This window comes from Vicia villosa, unplaced genomic scaffold, assembly GCF_029867415.1.
Source record: "Vicia villosa cultivar HV-30 ecotype Madison, WI unplaced genomic scaffold, Vvil1.0 ctg.000159F_1_1_3, whole genome shotgun sequence".
NCBI classification, from domain to species: domain Eukaryota; kingdom Viridiplantae; phylum Streptophyta; class Magnoliopsida; order Fabales; family Fabaceae; genus Vicia; species Vicia villosa.
Genome location: NW_026705043.1, coordinates 260477 through 278929, shown reverse-complemented (window position 1 = coordinate 278929; position 18453 = coordinate 260477). Strand labels below are relative to the sequence as shown.

The 18453-nt window shown below is 35.2% G+C and overlaps 2 protein-coding genes across 2 annotated transcripts; one reads left to right on the top strand and one right to left on the bottom strand.

The window, feature by feature from the left end:
* Positions 1-1734: 1734 nt before the first annotated feature.
* LOC131624743 (membrane metalloprotease ARASP, chloroplastic-like) lies at positions 1735-3526 on the bottom strand. Its single transcript, XM_058895661.1, has one exon. The coding sequence runs from the start codon at positions 3370-3372 to the stop codon at positions 2026-2028; it is 1347 nt and encodes a 448-aa protein (XP_058751644.1). The 5' UTR covers positions 3373-3526; the 3' UTR covers positions 1735-2025.
* A 5307-nt stretch (positions 3527-8833) lies between these two features.
* Positions 8834-17949, top strand: LOC131624734 (uncharacterized). Its single transcript, XM_058895654.1, has 5 exons — positions 8834-9198; positions 15656-15792; positions 15895-15958; positions 16957-17385; positions 17940-17949. The coding sequence occupies exons 1-5, from the start codon at positions 8834-8836 to the stop codon at positions 17947-17949; spliced, it is 1005 nt and encodes a 334-aa protein (XP_058751637.1).
* The last annotated feature ends 504 nt before the right edge of the window (positions 17950-18453 follow it).

Below are 18453 nucleotides of genomic sequence, written 5' to 3'. Positions count from 1 at the left end.
GTAGAGATTCTAGTTAGGGATGTTCAAATAAACCGGTTATTGGATTTATCCATATCCATAACCGGTTATTAAAAACCGGTTAATTACCAATATGGTTTTAACCAAATCCATATTTTGGATATATTATTAATATGGTTTTAACCAAATCCATATTTTGGATATCCATATCCAACATAAAAATTTAATTGGTCTATTATGTTTAAATCACAAAAAAATATAAATTTTTAAAATATTTTGCAGAAAGAAAAAAAACATAAAAATGAAAAATCGAGTTTTTCGAAAATTCGAAAAAATCGAATTTTCTGAAAATATCAAAAAAACGAGTTTTTCTAAAATACAAAAAATCGAGTTTTTTTGAAAAATTGAAAAATCGAGTTTTTTTAAAATACGAAAAAATTGAGTTTTTCGGAAATACGAAAAAATCGAGTTGTTTGGAAATACGAATAAATTCAGTTTTTTGGAAATACGAAAAAATTGAGTTTTTCTAAAATAAATGATAAATCGGGTTTTTTTCGAAAAAAAAATAAAAAATTGAGTTTTCAGAAACACGAATAATTGAGTTTTTCAGAAATATGAAAGAACGAGTTTTTTCTGAAAAAAAAAATAAAAAATCGAGTTTTTTTTTTTATAAACGAAATAATCGAGTTTTTTTTGAAAAATCAAAAAAATCTAGTTTTTTCATAAACACAAAAAAATTGAGTTTTTTTCGGAAACACGAAAAAATCGAGTTTTTTTCCGTAAAAACAAAAAATCGAGTATTTTGAAAAAACGAAAAATTCGAGTTTTTTTTAAAAATCGTGTCTTTAAAAAATATGAAAAGTTTATTTTCCAAAAAAATTAATATTTTAATAACGTAATTTAAAATTGAATTTTAAAAATAAAAATTTTAAATTTAAAACCGGTTATAAAATTTGGTCATGGATATAACCGGTTTTGAAAAAATAAATCCGGTTATGAAAATTGGTTTTAAAATCCGGTTATACCAAATGGATAATATATGGATATGGATCGGTTATGGATAAAAACCGTCCATGAGCATCCCTAATTCTAGTTATGTGTTGTCATATTTTGCAGACTATATTAGCAATTTTGGAAATTATAGCATCCTTTATAAGTCCCTCATTATTATGTCAATCCAAAAATGTTAGGTTTCAAACAACTAAGTGCATGTTTGGTTTGGCTTTTGAAATGGTCAAAAGCAATTCTAGAGGTGTAGAATCAATTCTAGGTGATTTTAAGATGTTTGGTTTGACAAAAGTAGAATTGATTCTGTCTCCAGAATTGATTCTACTTGAAGCTAGAATTTGTAGCTTCTGCCTCCAGAATTGATTTTGGATGATTTTTACACTGTAATTTATTATTCAACTCACTTTTACAAAAATGTATCCAAACATAAATCAATTCTGCTAAATTCAATTCTACTATAATCAATTCTACCAAACTCAATTCTACTAGAATCAATTATGTCCACCACCAATCCAAACACACCTTTCTAGCTGTTGTTTTTCCTTTTTCGGGTCTAGGCCCTCCCTTTAAGCAAAAAAAAAAAAAAGTTTTCTATAGATATGAAACTCTGCTTTTCTCAGCATCACATTATAAAAGGAAAGAAAGTGCCCATCAATTCGAAAAGATCAAGAACTATGATGATATTTCAAGAGGCAGGGAAGGAATTCAGAACAAATAGTACAGAAAATCAATGCAAAACCATAAAAATGCAGGCTAAAATATATCGAATTTCACAAATAAAACTAGTATTTCTACGCGTTTTGATGCAAAATACAAGTAAAAATATAGAACAACTAGTATTTGTAAATTGTAAATCAATGTTTCAGGACCACAACTACGATCGTATCGGATCAATGAATCAGTAACAAAGAGATGCATCTCACATAAGTATAACATCCCTAGAGGAAGAAACTTGCCTCAATCATTTACATTGATCTTGTCTCCTCTACGGATAACATCATCATCGGCTACGAACCAGGGGCAACAGCATTGCAGATTAGTATCGTGACTCCACAATAATTACAACATTTCCTTGATAAAATCAAGGTTAAGAGTATCGCGAATAATAAGGTATAACCCGAGAATCAAAACAAGCATAATTCCCGACGACATGATCCGTTGCTCCACTTCTATAGGTAGCTTTCTCCCGCCCCTAGCTGCCTCAACGAGAATCAACGCCAATGTTCCTCCATCCAAAGCAGGCAAAGGAAGAAGGTTTATAATCGCAAGGTTAATATTAAGTATAGCAGCAAATTGATACAGACCATCAATGTTCGACCGCGCAACTTCTGCGCCGACCGCAATAATAGCTACAGGGCCCGAAACCTTACTAGCCGTCTGAGAAAAGTTAAAAAATGTCTGCTTTAACCCATCGAGAACATTCGACGATAAACCCAAAAACTCTTTCGCAGTAAACGTTACAGCTTCCATTGCATTTTTTGGTCTAACCTTAGACAACTTAATATTCGGAGCCAACTGAACTCCAATTTTACCCGTCCCATCGAAACTCTCATCCGGTGTCACCCTAATTTCAAAGTCTTCTCCCCCTCTCTTTACCTTAAGCAAAACATATTTCTTGGGACTACTCTTAATGACATCAACAACTTCAGAAACAGAATTCGGACCAGGTCTAACAAACTCATTCCCATTAACTTCAAGAATCACATCCCCCGAAAGCAATCCATCACGAGATGCGGCCGAAAAAGGCCGAACCTCGGGAACATTCACACCAGGAAATATCTCTTGAACAGGCAAACCAACAGCTAGAATTTGAACAAATATAATAACTAATGCAAAAACAACATTTGCAACAACACCAGCTGAAACCACAATGATCCTATCTAAGATTGGTCTATTCTTAAGCAAATTCACATCATCAACAGGAATATCACTATCCGGATCATTATCAGGGAACCCTACAAATCCACCAAGTGGAAAAGCTCTAATGGAATACTCAACATTTTTCGCATTAAACTTAGCTAAAATAGGACCAAACCCAACAGCAAATTTACTCACATGAATCCCTTGAAGAGAAGCAGCAAGGAAGTGACCACTTTCATGAACAACAATGATAGCTGTCAACACAGCAGCAGCTTCAAGCACAGACTGAGGACCTTCAAAGCTTCCGTAATCAAATCCACCAATAGCACAGGTTCTAAAGTCCACAACCCTATTTCTGCTTTGCTGTAAAAACGGCTTCTTGGTGGTGAGTTTCACGTTTGGGGAAGTGAATGAAGGAGAAAGAAGTGATTTTGAGAAATGGGTTTTGAACTTTAAGGGAGATTCTAAAATGGGTCGCTTTGAATTGGAGAATTTAATGATGGAGGTTGAATGGGAAGGTGGAGAGGGAGAGAGGTATATGACCATGGTTTCGGAGAAATTGAAGTGGTGGTAATAAGGTTGAAAAAGCTTGGTTGTTGTGTGTGTGAGAAGTGTACATAAAGTGGGTTTGGATAATTCATTTTGTTTTATTTTGCTCTTAATGGTTTTTCTCTTGTTTGGGAATTGTGGAGGAGAAGTGAGAGACATGTCTTCCTCTTATTTTCCACAAGTTGTTTTTGTTTGTTGCGTTTTGATAATTGATTATTTGGGTTGAGACAATTAAAAACAAAACCCACGGGCCTATAGAGTGGTTTATTTGTCATACCCATAGAATCAAGATATTTACCTTGCACCCTACGTTTATACCTCACACCCCTACTTTACACATGAATTGATATCCTACTCTTAATATAAAATAAGTTAGAACAATTGACTTTTTTATACCTCATTCGCATTTCTCTTAACTAATTAAAGCCTATGCTCAAATAACTTTTTTATATATTTTTTTAATTTAATATATTTTTATCACATTTTTAATTATATCTGTCGTAATTTATAAAAAAAAAATGTACCAAAGTATAAAAGTCCGAGGTTTTAAAGGGTTATACCACATTTTGATATAAAAAAGCGTTATAAACTATAATGTTTGGGCTGGGTTAGGTTAAGTTTATACTGCATTTGTAGTAAGGGTATTTTTTTTTTACATCCATTAACTTTTTTAAGAGTTTATGGTAAAATTTCAGTTTTACTTCCTGAATTCGGAGATGCATCTCTGAACGCACCACATTTCTATTTTTTAAAGGTGTTTTCGGAGATGTATTTCTGAATTCACCTATTGGTGAATTTCGGAAGTACATATCCAAAATAATGATTTCTAGAAAACAAAACCTAAACACCAAAGAAGTTTAACATAAATTTAACATAGATAGTTGAAATTACATAAATATTGAAGCAGAAATTTATCATTACATGTTGTTATAAATGGGTAACTGAGAACGTTGCAACATTTTAATAACATCTCGATGTTTGAATCTTCACATCCACTTCAATCGGACCCTTAGTAGAGTATCGACGAAAAGTACTCCACATAACCTTTAAATCGTCATTCGTCTTCAGTGGATACTGGGTGAACTGTACATTTCCTTCAGTGTCAAGTGATGGTGAACAATACTCAAGCTTGACTACCTTCTGATTTTTTGGATATTGCAGGAGAGAATTGAGTATGGTAATCAGCTCGGCGAGACGCGTGTCCTCGGAGAACCTAAATTAAAGTGGCGGCTTCGAACCATTGAAATAAACAAAGGCAAGATGAGGATAGGCAGGGTCGACCCTGTGCAAGAGCAACAGGCTCTACAACACAAGGCCCTAAAATTTAAAGGGCCCCTAAATTTTTAAAAGTCTAATTTTTTTACATTAGTATTAATAATATAAAAATTATATTATAAAATTCAATAAATGAAAAAATCTTATAATAAAAAATCAATACAATCCAAAAAATGAGATTGATGAAAGTCAAAATAATTATAATTAAATTTTTTGATTAATATATAATTATTTTTTTATATGTCATTTTTAATTATTATAATTGTATTTTTAAAATAAAATTGGGCCCATTTTTTAAATTAGAACGGAGTCTCCTGTTTGATTGGGCCGACCCTGAGGATAGGTTTGGATCATCTCTGATTTGTGGTGTGTGATGTTGAAGAACTGATTTGGAGACCCTATTTATAGAAGATTTGGAACAATTTGGTCAGAAGAATTCTTATACTGGATTAGGGCATGTTTGCGATATACACTTCCGAATTCACCCCTTATTTCTTAACGAAAACAGGGAGTTTTCGGATATGCATATCCAAAACATGCCCTGATGATTTTTTTTAAACATTTCGAATATGCATATACGAATTATGCAGAACCAGCAACATAATTTATTTAGGCAGAATCAATACATAGAAACATAAAAACATTTAAATTGGTAAAAGTAAACAACGGTAAAATGCTGAATAGATATATTATATATGTATTTAAACATATATAGTTTACATTATGCATGACAATACATATAAAAAATGGTTTGATAACATTATAAAATGTACCGAACGAATTGTCACCGCTTAAATTTAAAACTGGCTCTTTCTTCAGCTTCTCTCTCAAGCTCCGTCAACTTGGTGAATTCTGCCATCCTTTTCAAAAAATGATTCGGCCAAGTTTCCGCCTCTTTTGCAGAATATGTCGTCCGCTCCACTAACAAAGCCAGAATATGACACCCCAATTTCAAATAAACCTGAACAAAATGGAACGATCTAAGATACCCAATACAAATGATGTGGTCGGATGAGTCTTGGTACAACCATCTCCAAAAATGTCACTGTGTTTAAATTTAATGTTCAAGCTAGTGTAAAAAGGGTGTTTTTGAAGATGCATTTCTGAAACACCTTAAAATTTAATTTGTGGTGCGTTTAGAGATGCATCTCTAAAGAGAAATTTGGGATTTTAAAAAAAAATATTGCACCTCTAGAAGGTGTACAAAGAAATTCCCTTGTAGTAATATGCAATGTGGATGATGGAGTGACACTGCATTTTTTGATAAAAGCAATACTTGACTATGTATTTTCTTTGCATTTATATGTAAATGTGGTACCTAGTCATGGATTTGTACACATATTTTTGAAATTTGTTGTATGTTTATAATGTCTGCATGCATATTTCAACAAATGTGATTTATTGTATTTCTCAATAAATATGGTGGTGTAAGTCATTTTGAGTTTTTTCTTAATAATTTTAAAGTTATAATTTGATTAAATTGTATAAATTTTCATTTTATATTTATAGTCAGAAATAGAGGATCTAACGACTGCATTATTAAGAGATTGAGGGATATGCATATCATATTCGTTGTTGACGCAAATGATGATGGTGCATTATTAAGGGTAATTTAGTATTTTCTATTTATGTACCTTTTATCTTGCTCACTAAGTTTTTATTAGGGCCTATGTGGCAACCTTATCTTTGTATAAATAGACTAGTAGTATATGTCATTTATAACACAACAATTATTCTCTCACTTTTATACAACCGTCATTCTCTTTATTCAATTATTCCTATCATCTTCGATCCTTGTGCCCTAACAATTTGGTATTTAGAGCTCCGGTTAGAAACACAGGGAAACACGAATGAACATGAGTTTGTGTGTTTGATTTTTCTTCTGGGTTCGTGTTGAATCTTTGAACAAAATCGTAACAGAATCACATTTTCTGATTCTGTGGGTTTGGGAAACACTGTGAGTGAGGATCTTAGTGTACTGCATAAGATAGAAGATGAACGGAAACAACAGTTTGAGTACCAAACTTCCAGTTTTTGATGGCAAGAACTGGAACAGATGGATGATTCAGATGCGTGTGTTATTTGGGGATTAAGATGTTCTAGAGCTTGTAATGGATGGGTATACTCCGGTTGCAGCAAATGCGACGGAAGAAGAGAAAGAGGCGTAGAGAAACACGAAGAAGAGAGATCAGAAGGAGTTGTTCTTCATCCATCAGTATGTGGATGTGAATGTGTTTGAGAAGATTGCTGATTCGATGACGTCAAAGGGGGCGTGGGACACACTGGTCAGATGTTATGGTGGTGACGCATCAGTGAAGAAGGTGAAGCTTCAGTCCCTGAGAAAGCAATATGAGAATCTCAACATGAAGAACAATGAGAAGGTTTCAGAGTATATCTCCAAAGTGATTGTGATCACTAATGAGATGAAGGCTTGTGGAGAAACCCTTTCTGAACAAGTAATCATAGATAAGGTATTAAGTTCACTTACTACTCAATTTGATTACATTGTTGTAGCAATTGAACATTCTAAAGATCTGGAAACCATGAGAATAGAAGAGCTGCAAAGTAGTCTAAAAGCGCATGAGTTGCGTCTGACTGAAAGAACTTCTGAGAGGGAAGTTGAGCAAGCTCTGAAAGCTTCTTTTGTCAAGAAGAACCAGAAGCAGTCTTGGTTAGAGGCCAAGAATAGACGTGGTGATAGATTCCATAAGTCATATGCATCAACTTCTGATGAGAAGAAACATCTGAAGGGGAAGGAGAAGTCTGACAAGAAGAAAGTTCAGTGTTACTGTTGTAAGCAGCTTGGCCATTTTGCTAGATATTGCTGGTCAAACAAAGGAAGGAAATCAGAAGAAGCAAACATAGCCAGAGGAGATTTAGATGATGAACCTGTGTTATTGATGGCTTCAGAGTCTGACGGAAGATGTTTGTCAGATTGGTGGTATATGGACACTGGTTGTTCAAATCACTTGACTGGAAATAAACAATGGCTGATAGATTTTGACTCTGAAAGGAGGACAAAGATCAGATGTGCTGATGATAAGTACCTTTATGCAGAAGGAATAGGAAATGTCAAAGTTAAAGTGAAGAATGGGAAGAATGTTCCGATCAAAGATGTTTGGTATGTTCCTGGAATCAAAAGCAATCTCATGAGTGTGGGTCAGCTCATTGAAAAAGGTTTCTCAGTTGTTATGAAGAACAATCTTCTGAAGTTGTATGATTCTAATCAGAAGTTAATTATGCAATCTAAACAGGGAAGCAACAGAACATTCAAGGTGAATGTAGAAACAACTGAAACATAGTGTCTTAGTGCAGAAGGCTCTGAAGGATATAGTAAGCTGTGGCATAAGAGGATGGGGCATCTGAACTATAGAAGCCTAGGGCATCTAAGTTCTAAGAAGCTCGTACGTGGCATTCCGAAAATTGTGAAGCCTGAGAAGTCATGTGAGATATGCATGAAAGGAAAGCAACCCAGATTGCCATTTGTATCAGAGGTAGCCTCAAGAGTAAAACATGCTCTGGTAGTAGTATACTCTGATGTGTGTGGACCATTTCCAGAACCTTCACTTGGAAGAAATATGTATTTTGTGTCTTTTGTGGACGAGTTCACAAGAATGACGTGGATAACACTCATTAAGTTTAAGAATGAGGTGTTTATAGAATTCCAGAAGTTCAAGGTGAAGGCTGAGAATCAAAGTGGTCAGAAGTTAAAGATTCTCAGAACGGACGGTGGAGGTGAGTATAACTCTACAGAATTCCAGAAGTTTTGTGATGATAATGGAATTGAGCATGAGGTTACTGCTCCTTATACTCCTCAACACAATGGTCTTGCTGAACGAAGAAATCGTACTATGCTTGATATGACGAGAAGTATGCTAAAAGAGAAGAAGCTTCCTCCCAATCTATGGGGAGAAGTTGTTGCTACTGCAGCATATGTGCTTAATAGATGTCCAACGCAGAAGCTGAAGGAGATTGTTCCTTTAGAAAAGTTGACTGGAGAGAAGCAGAGTGTTAGTTATCTGAAGGTTTTTGGTTCTGTGTGTTGCAAACACGTTCCAGAAGCTAGAAGGAAGAAGTTGGATGATAGAAGCAAAGTGATGTTATTGGGGGGTACCACAATACAGGTGCATACAAGCTTTATTGTCCAGAAACTAACAGAGTTGAAGTCAGTAGAGACGTCATTATGAAAGAATCAGAAGGTTGGGATTGGAGTAAGTCTAAACTAACTTCTGATGTAGAGATAACTTCTGAAGACTTGTCAGAAGTTGATAGTTCTGAAGAAGAGTCAGAGTCAGAAGATGATTCTGAAAACTCAGATGATGAATCTGATTCAGATCCAGATTCTGATGATGATACAGAATCTGGTGGTGGTCATGCTTTTGGAAGGGTATACTATGAAGACGTAAGTTCTGGAGGACAAACTTCTGGAGGTGGTAATTCTGAAAATAGTGTTTCTAGACAAGGTCCAGAAGATACTGTACCCAGAAGTTCTGGAGAACTTTCAGAACAATTTCAAAGGCCACAAAGAATCAGAACAATACCTAGAAGGTTTGCAGATTTTGACATGTTGCAAGACACAGAAGTTGACTCAGAGGGAGATGTCATTCAGTGTGCCATGTTAGTAGATCTCTGAACCATTGGGTATTGAAGAAGCGCTCAAGAAGAAAGTCTGGCTGAACACCATGAAAGAAGAACTTGAGGCTATAGAAAGAAACAAAACGTGGGAGTTGATTAAGCTTCCGAAAAAGAAGAAAGCCATCAGCGTCAGATGGGTTTTCAAGGTGAAACTTAAGCCAGATGGATCAGTTGGTAAACACAAAGCAAGGCTAGTGGCCAGAGGTTTTCTTTAGAAACCTGGACTAGATTACTTGAGGTGTTTGCACCTGTAGCTAGACATGAAAAAATCAGACTGGTGATTGCCTTAGCTGCAAATAGAAACTGGCCTCTGATGCATCTGGACGTGAAGTTAGCATTTCTGAAAGGTCCATTACAAGAAGAGGTATACGTGTCACAACCTCATGGTTTCGTTAAAAAGAATCAGGAAGGGATGGTATACAAGCTACATAAAGCTCTGTATGGACTGAAGCAAGCACCCAGAGCTTGGAATTTGAGGATTGATTCTTTTTTCAAGAAGCAAGGGTTTCAAAAATGTGAGATGGAATATGGAGTTTATGTGCAACATTCTGAAAGTAATATGATTCTGTTGTGTCTTTATGTAGATGACATATTGCTTACAGGGAGTTGTCCAGAAGATCTGATCAAGTTCAAGAAGGTGCTGATGAATGAATTTGAGATGACTGATCTGGGAAATATGGTATATTTTCTAGGGATGGAGATTATGTACTCAGAAGATGGTATCATTCTGCATCAGCTGAAGTATGAATTTAAACTTCTGAAGAAATTTAAGTTGGAGAATTGTAAAGTTGCTGTTACAACGTCAGAAACCAATCATAAATTGGATTCTGACTCTGAAGGTGAAGATGTTGATGCTACGATCTTCAAACAGCTGGTTGGTTCTCTGAGGTATTTGTGCAATACCAGACCTGACATTTGCTATGTAGTTGGAATAGTTAGTAGGTTTATGAATAAACCTAAGTGGTCCCATTATCAAGATGCTGTCAGAATTTTGAGATATATCAAGGGAACTCTGAACTTTGGAGTATTGTTTCCTTTTGGAAGAAAGGAAGAATCAGAGTTGATGAGCTATTCTGACTCTGATTGGTGTGGAGATAGAGTTGATAGACGAAGTACTTCTGGATACTTGTTTAAATTTCTGGGAGGTCCTATTTCTTGGAGTTCCAAGAAGCAAGATGTTGTTGCTCTATCAACATGTGAAGCAAAGTATATTGCAGGCGTTGTAGCTGCATGTCAAGTTGTGTGGCTTCGAAATTTATTAGAAGATTTGAAGATTAAAGTAAAGAAGCCTCTGAAGTTAATGATTGATAATAAGTCTGCAAACAATCTTGCCAGATTTTCTGTGTTACACGGAAGAAGCAAGCATATTGAGACTAAGTATCATTTCTTGAGAAGACAAGTCCATAACGGAACATTAGAAGTTGTGCACTGTAGCACCCAAAAGCAGCTAGCAGATGTTCTGACAAAGGCAATCAAGACGGATCAATTTCTCCTCTTAAGGGATGGAATTGGTGTAGTTAGTTTTATTTAGAAAATATAAATTAAGGGATGGTAATAAGGTTGAGTGGGAAGTAGGGGTGGGAATAGGCTGGGCCGAGCTAGGCTTTGCCAAGCCTGAGCCTGGCCTGCTATAATATTCAAAGCCTAAGCCTGGCCTGTAGCCTATCATAGGCTTATTTTTTTGGCCTGGGCATGGCCTTTTTGAAGGCCTGATTGGCCTAATAGCCTACTTAAAAGCCTATTTCATTTGAACATTTGTAAATAACTCATTCAACTTGTCTTTATATAGACAAACAAATTAAAAGATCAATGAGATTAAATGTTTGTTTGCATTAGTTTATTTGAGTTTACCTAGTAGCATAAATTTTGTGATATTATTTGTTTGAGAGAACTTATCGAAACAACTTATGACATTGTTCATAAGATTCTTTTCATCTTATTTTCATAATTTCTTCAAGATAACTAAAATTTATTTTTATATTTTTAATTCAAAGTAAAAAATATAATATAATAATAATAAAATTATTCATATGTATTTAAATAGGCCGGCCTCTTAGGCTTAAAAGGCTTTTTATGTGGCCTGTGACCTAGCTTTTTTAGCTAAATAGGCTTATAAAAAAGCCTAGGCCTTTTCTATTTATCTAAAAAGCCTGGCCTGACCTAGGCCTATGTAGGTTGGGCCGTAGGCCCCTGTTAGTCGGCCTGGCCTATTCCCACCCCTAGTGGGAAGGTGGAGAGGGAGAGAGGTATATGACCATGGTTTCGGAGAAATTGAAGTGGTGGTAATAAGGTTGAAAAAGCTTGGTTGTCGTGTGTGTGTGTGAGAAGTGTACATAAAGTGGGTTTGGATAATTCATTTTGTTTTATTTTGCTCTTAATGGTTTTTCTCTTGTTTGGGAATTGTGGAGGAGAAGTGAGAGACATGTCTTCCTCTTATTTTCCACAAGTTGTTTTGTTTGTTACGTTTCGATAATCGATTATTTGGGTTGAGACAATTAAAAACAAAACCCACGGGCCTATAGAGTAGTTTATTTGTCATACCCATAGAATCAAGATATTTACCTTGCACGCTACGTTTATATCTCACACCCCTACTTTACACATGAATTGATATCCTGCTCTTAATATAAAATAAGTTAGAACAATTGACTTTTTTATACCTCATTCGCATTTCTCTTAACTAATTAAAGCCTATGCTCAAATAATTTTTTTTATATATTTTTTAATTTAATATATTTTTATCACATTTTTAATTATATCATCTATTTGTGGTGTCGTAATTTATAAAAAAAAATGTACAAAAGTATAAAAGTCCGAGGTTTTAAAGGGTTATACCACATTTTGATATAAAAAAGCGTTATAAACTATAATGTTTGGGCTGGGTTGGGTTAAGTTTATACTGCATTTGTAGTAAGGGTATACTTTTTTTTACATCCATTAACTTTTTTAAGAGTCTATGGTAAAATTTCAGTTTTACCTCCTGAATTCGGAGATGCATCTCTGAACGCACCACATTTCTGTTTTTTAAAGGTGTTTTCGGAGATGTATTTCTGAATTCACCTATTGGTGAATTTCGGAAGTACATATCCAAAATAATGATTTCTAGAAAACAAAACCTAAACACCAAAGAAGTTTAACATAAATTTAACATAGATAGTTGAAATTACATAAATATTAAAGCAAAAATTTATCATTACATGTTGTTATAAATGGGTAACTGAGAACGTTGCAACATTTTAATAACATCCCGATGTTTGAATCTTCACATCCACTTCAATCGGACCCTTAGTAGAGTATCGACGAAAAGTACTCCACATAACCTTTAAATCGTCATTCGTCTTCAGTGGATACTGGGTGAACTGTACATTTCCTTCAGTGTCAAGTGATGGTGAACAATACTCAAGCTTGACTACCTTCCGATTTTTTGGATATTGCAGGAGAGAATTGAGTATGGTAATCAGCTCGGCGAGACGCGTGTCCTCGGAGAACCTAAATTAAAGTGGCGGCTTCGAACCATTGAAATAAACAAATGCAAGATGAGGATAGGCAGGGTCGACCCTGTGCAAGAGCAACAAGCTCTACAACACAAGGCCCCAAATTTTAAAGGGCCCCTAAATTTTTAAAAGTCTAATTTTTTTACATTAGTATTAATAATATAAAAATTATATTATAAAATTCAATAAATGAAAAAATCTTATAATAAAAAATCAATACAATCCAAAAAATGAGATTGATGAAAGTCAAAATAATTATAATTAAATTTTTTGATTAATATATAATTATTTTTTTATATGTCATTTTTAATTATTATAATTGTATTTTTTTAAAATAAAATTGGGCCCATTTTTTAAATTAGAACGGAGTCTCCTGTTTGATTGGGCCGACCCTGAGGATAGGTTTGGATCATCTCTGATTTGTGGTGTGTGATGTTGAAGAACTGATTTGGAGACCCTATTTATAGAAGATTTGGAACAATTTGGTCAGAAGAATTCTTATACTGGATTAGGGCATGTTTGCGATATACACTTCCGAATTCACCCCTTATTTTTTAACGAAAACAGGGAGTTTTCGGATATGCATATCCAAAACATGCCCTGATGATTTTTTTTAAACATTTCGAATATGCATATACGAATTATGCAGAACCAGCAACATAATTTATTTAGGCAGAATCAATACATAGAAACATAAAAACATTTAAATTGGTAAAAGTAAACAACGGTAAAATGCTGAATAGATATATTATATATGTATTTAAACATATATAGTTTACATTGTGCATGACAATACATATAAAAATGGTTTGATAACATTATAAAATGTACCGAACGAATTGTCACCGCTTAAATTTAAAACTGGCTCTTTCTTCAGCTTCTCTCTCAAGCTCCGTCAACTTGGTGAATTCTGCCATCCTTTTCAAAAAATGATTCGGCCAAGTTTCCGCCTCTTTTGCAGAATATGTCGTCCGCTCCACTAACAAAGCCAGAATATGACACCCCAATTTCAAATAAACCTGAACAAAATGGAACGATCTAAGATACCCAATACAAATGATGTGGTCGGATGAGTCTTGGTACAACCATCTCCAAAAATGTCACTGTGTTTAAATTTAATGTTCAAGCTAGTGTAAAAAGGGTGTTTTTGAAGATGCATTTCTGAAACACCTTAAAATTTAATTTGTGGTGCGTTTAGAGATGCATCTCTAAAGAGAAATTTGGGATTTAAAAAAAAAATATTGCACCTCTAGAAGGTGTACAAAGAAATTCCCTTGTAGTAATATGCAATGTGGATGATGGAGTGACATTGCATTTTTTGATAAAAGCAATACTTGACTATGTATTTTCTTTGCATTTATATGTAAATGTGGTACCTAGTCATGGATTTGTACACATATATTTGAAATTTGTTGTATGTTTATAATGTCTGCATGCATATTTCAACAAATGTGATTTATTGTATTTCTCAATAAATATGGTGGTGTAAGTCATTTTGAGTTTTTTCTTAATAATTTTAAAGTTATAATTTGATTAAATTGTATAAATTTTCATTTTATATTTATAGTCAGAAATAGAGGATCTAACGACTGCATTATTAAGAGATTGAGGGATAGGCATATCATATTCGTTGTTGACGCAAATGATGATGGTGCATTATTAAGGGTAATTTAGTATTTTCTATTTATGTACCTTTTATCTTGCTCACTAAGTTTTTATTAGGGCCTATGTGGCAACCTTATCTTTGTATAAATAGACTAGTAGTATATGTCATTTATAACACAACAATTATTCTCTCACTTTTATACAACCGTCATTCTCTTTATTCAATTATTCCTATCATCTTCGATCCTTGTGCCCTAACAATTTGGTATTTAGAGCTCCGGTTAGAAACACAGGGAAACACGAATGAACATGAGTTTGTGTGTTTGATTTTTCTTCTGGGTTCGTGTTGAATCTTTGAACAAAATCGTAACAGAATCACATTTTCTGATTCTGTGGGTTTGGGAAACACTGTGAGTGAGGATCTTAGTGTACTGCATAAGATAGAAGATGAACGGAAACAACAGTTTGAGTACCAAACTTCCAGTTTTTGATGGCAAGAACTGGAACAGATGGATGATTCAGATGCGTGTGTTATTTGGGGATTAAGATGTTCTAGAGCTTGTAATGGATGGGTATACTCCGGTTGCAGCAAATGCGACGGAAGAAGAGAAAGAGGCGTAGAGAAACACGAAGAAGAGAGATCAGAAGGAGTTGTTCTTCATCCATCAGTATGTGGATGTGAATGTGTTTGAGAAGATTGCTGATTCGATGACGTCAAAGGGGGCGTGGGACACACTGGTTAGATGTTATGGTGGTGACGCATCAGTGAAGAAGGTGAAGCTTCAGTCCCTGAGAAAGCAATATGAGAATCTCAACATGAAGAACAATGAGAAGGTTTCAGAGTATATCTCCAAAGTGATTGTGATCACTAATGAGATGAAGGCTTGTGGAGAAACCCTTTCTGAACAAGTAATCATAGATAAGGTATTAAGTTCACTTACTACTCAATTTGATTACATTGTTGTAGCAATTGAACATTCTAAAGATCTGGAAACCATGATAATAGAAGAGCTGCAAAGTAGTCTAAAAGCGCATGAGTTGCGTCTGACTGAAAGAACTTCTGAGAGGGAAGTTGAGCAAGCTCTGAAAGCTTCTTTTGTCAAGAAGAACCAGAAGCAGTCTTGGTTAGAGGCCAAGAATAGACGTGGTGGTAGATTCCATAAGTCATATGCATCAACTTCTGATGAGAAGAAACATCTGAAGGGGAAGGAGAAGTCTGACAAGAAGAAAGTTCAGTGTTACTGTTGTAAGCAGCTTGGCCATTTTGCTAGATATTGCTGGTCAAACAAAGGAAGGAAATCAGAAGAAGCAAACATAGCCAGAGGAGATTTAGATGATGAACCTGTGTTATTGATGGCTTCAGAGTCTGACAGAAGATGTTTGTCAGATTGGTGGTATATGGACACTGGTTGTTCAAATCACTTGATTGGAAATAAACAATGGCTGATAGATTTTGACTCTGAAAGGAGGACAAAGATCAGATGTGCTGATGATAAGTACCTTTATGCAGAAGGAATAGGAAATGTCAAAGTTAAAGTGAAGAATGGGAAGAATGTTCCGATCAAAGATGTTTGGTATGTTCCTGGAATCAAAAGCAATCTCATGAGTGTGGGTCAGCTCATTGAAAAAGGTTTCTCAGTTGTTATGAAGAACAATCTTCTGAAGTTGTATGATTCTAATCAGAAGTTAATTATGCAATCTAAACAGGGAAGCAACAGAACATTCAAGGTGAATGTAGAAACAACTGAAACATAGTGTCTTAGTGCAGAAGGCTCTGAAGGATATAGTAAGCTGTGGCATAAGAGGATGGGGCATCTGAACTATAGAAGCCTAGGGCATCTAAGTTCTAAGAAGCTCGTACGTGGCATTCCGAAAATTGTGAAGCCTGAGAAGTCATGTGAGGTATGCATGAAAGGAAAGCAACCCAGATTGCCATTTGTATCAGAGGTAGCCTCAAGAGTAAAACATGCTCTGGTAGTAGTATACTCTGATGTGTGTGGACCATTTCCAGAACCTTCACTTGGAAGAAATATGTATTTCGTGTCTTTTGTGGACGAGTTCACAAGAATGACATGGATAATACTCATTAAGTTTAAGAATGAGGTGTTTACAGAATTCCAGAAGTTCAAGGTGAAGGCTGAGAATCAAAGTGGTCAGAAGTTAAAGATTCTCAGAACGGACGGTGGAGGTGAGTATAACTCTACAGAATTCCAGAAGTTTTGTGATGATAATGGAGTTGAGCATGAGGTTACTGCTCCTTATACTCCTCAACACAATGGTCTTGCTGAACGAAGAAATCGTACTCTGCTTGATATGACGAGAAGTATGCTAAAAGAGAAGAAGCTTCCTCCCAATCTATGGGGAGAAGTTGTTGCTACTGCAGCATATGTGCTTAATAGATGTCCAACGCAGAAGCTGAAGGAGATTGTTCCTTTAGAAAAGTTGACTGGAGAGAAGCAGAGTGTTAGTCATCTGAAGGTTTTTGGTTCTGTGTGTTACAAACACGTTCCAGAAGCTAGAAGGAAGAAGTTGGATGATAGAAGCAAAGTGATGTTATTGGGGGGTACCACAGTACAGGTGCATACAAGCTTTATTGTCCAGAAACTAACAGAGTTGAAGTCAGTAGAGACGTCATTATGAAAGAATCAGAAGGTTGGGATTGGAGTAAGTCTAAACTAACTTCTGATGTAGAGATAACTTCTGAAGACTTGTCAGAAGTTGATAGTTCTGAAGAAGAGTCAGAGTCAGAAGATGATTCTGAAAACTCAGATGATGAATCTGATTCAGATCCAGATTCTGATGATGATACAGAATCTGGTGGTGGTCATGCTTTTGGAAGGCTATACTCTGAAGACGTAAGTTCTGGAGGACAAACTTCTGGAGGTGGTAATTCTGAAAATAGTGTTTCTAGACAAGGTCCAGAAGATACTGTACCCAGAAGTTCTGGAGAACTTTCAGAACAATTTCAAAGGCCACAAAGAATCAGAACAATACCTAGAAGGTTTGCAGATTTTGACATGTTACAAGACACAGAAGTTGACTCAGAGGGAGATGTCATTCAGTGTGCCATGTTAGTAGATCTCTGAACCATTGGGTATTGAAGAAGCGCTCAAGAAGAAAGTCTGGCTGAACACCATGAAAGAAGAACTTGAGGCTATAGAAAGAAACAAAACGTGGGAGTTGATTAAGCTTCCGAAAAAGAAGAAAGCCATCAGCGTCAGATGGGTTTTCAAGGTGAAACTTAAGCCAGATGGATCAGTTGGTAAACACAAAGCAAGGCTAGTGGCCAGAGGTTTTCTTTAGAAACCTGGACTAGATTACTTGAGGTGTTTGCACCTGTAGCTAGACATGAAAAAATCAGACTGGTGATTGCCTTAACTGCAAATAGAAACTGGCCTCTGATGCATCTGGACGTGAAGTTAGCATTTCTGAACGGTCCATTACAAGAAGAGGTATACGTGTCACAACCTCATGTAAGTCATTTTGAGTTTTTTCTTAATAATTTTAAAGTTATAATTTGATTAAATTGTATAAATTTTCATTTTATATTTATAGTCGGAAATAGAGGATCTAACGACTGCATTATTAAGAGATTGAGGGATAGGCATATCATATTCGTTGTTGACGCAAATGATGATGGTGCATTATTAAGTGTAATTTAGTATTTTCTATTTATGTACCTTTTATCTTGCTCACTAAGTTTTTATTAGGGCCTATGTGGCAACCTTATCTTTGTATAAATAGACTAGTAGTATATGTCATTTATAACACAACAACTATTCTCTCACTTTTATACAGCCGTCATTCTCTTTATTCAATTATTCCTCATCTCCAAGAAGATTCAAGTGAGTGTCTATATGATTGGTTTACTTGGTAAGTCTAGAAGATTCAAAGTATGAAAGAGATGAAGTGTGAAAGCTCACCTAATTGCTTTTGAGTGAAGCGTATTTTGTAAAAATACAAAAGCATTACCTTTGGGACATTAAATTTTGTCCTTGGATCTTTCCTTGGTTCGAGATAAGTTTGTAGAAAATCCAGGTTTAGCTTTGGGACTAACCGCTTCAAGTTT

Bases quoted from the DNA above. Each gene is read 5' to 3' on its own strand.
- LOC131624743 (XM_058895661.1), bottom strand. From the start codon at position 3,372: ATGGTCATATACCTCTCTCCCTCTCCACCTTCCCATTCAACCTCCATC.
- LOC131624734 (XM_058895654.1), top strand. From the start codon at position 8,834: ATGAAAGAATCAGAAGGTTGGGATTGGAGTAAGTCTAAACTAACTTCT. The intron at 15,793-15,894 runs GTTGTTCAAATC...ACCTTTATGCAG, and splicing joins TTGGTGGTATATGGACACTG to AAGGAATAGGAAATGTCAAA. The intron at 15,959-16,956 runs GTATGTTCCTGG...GGGGTACCACAG, and splicing joins GTTCCGATCAAAGATGTTTG to TACAGGTGCATACAAGCTTT.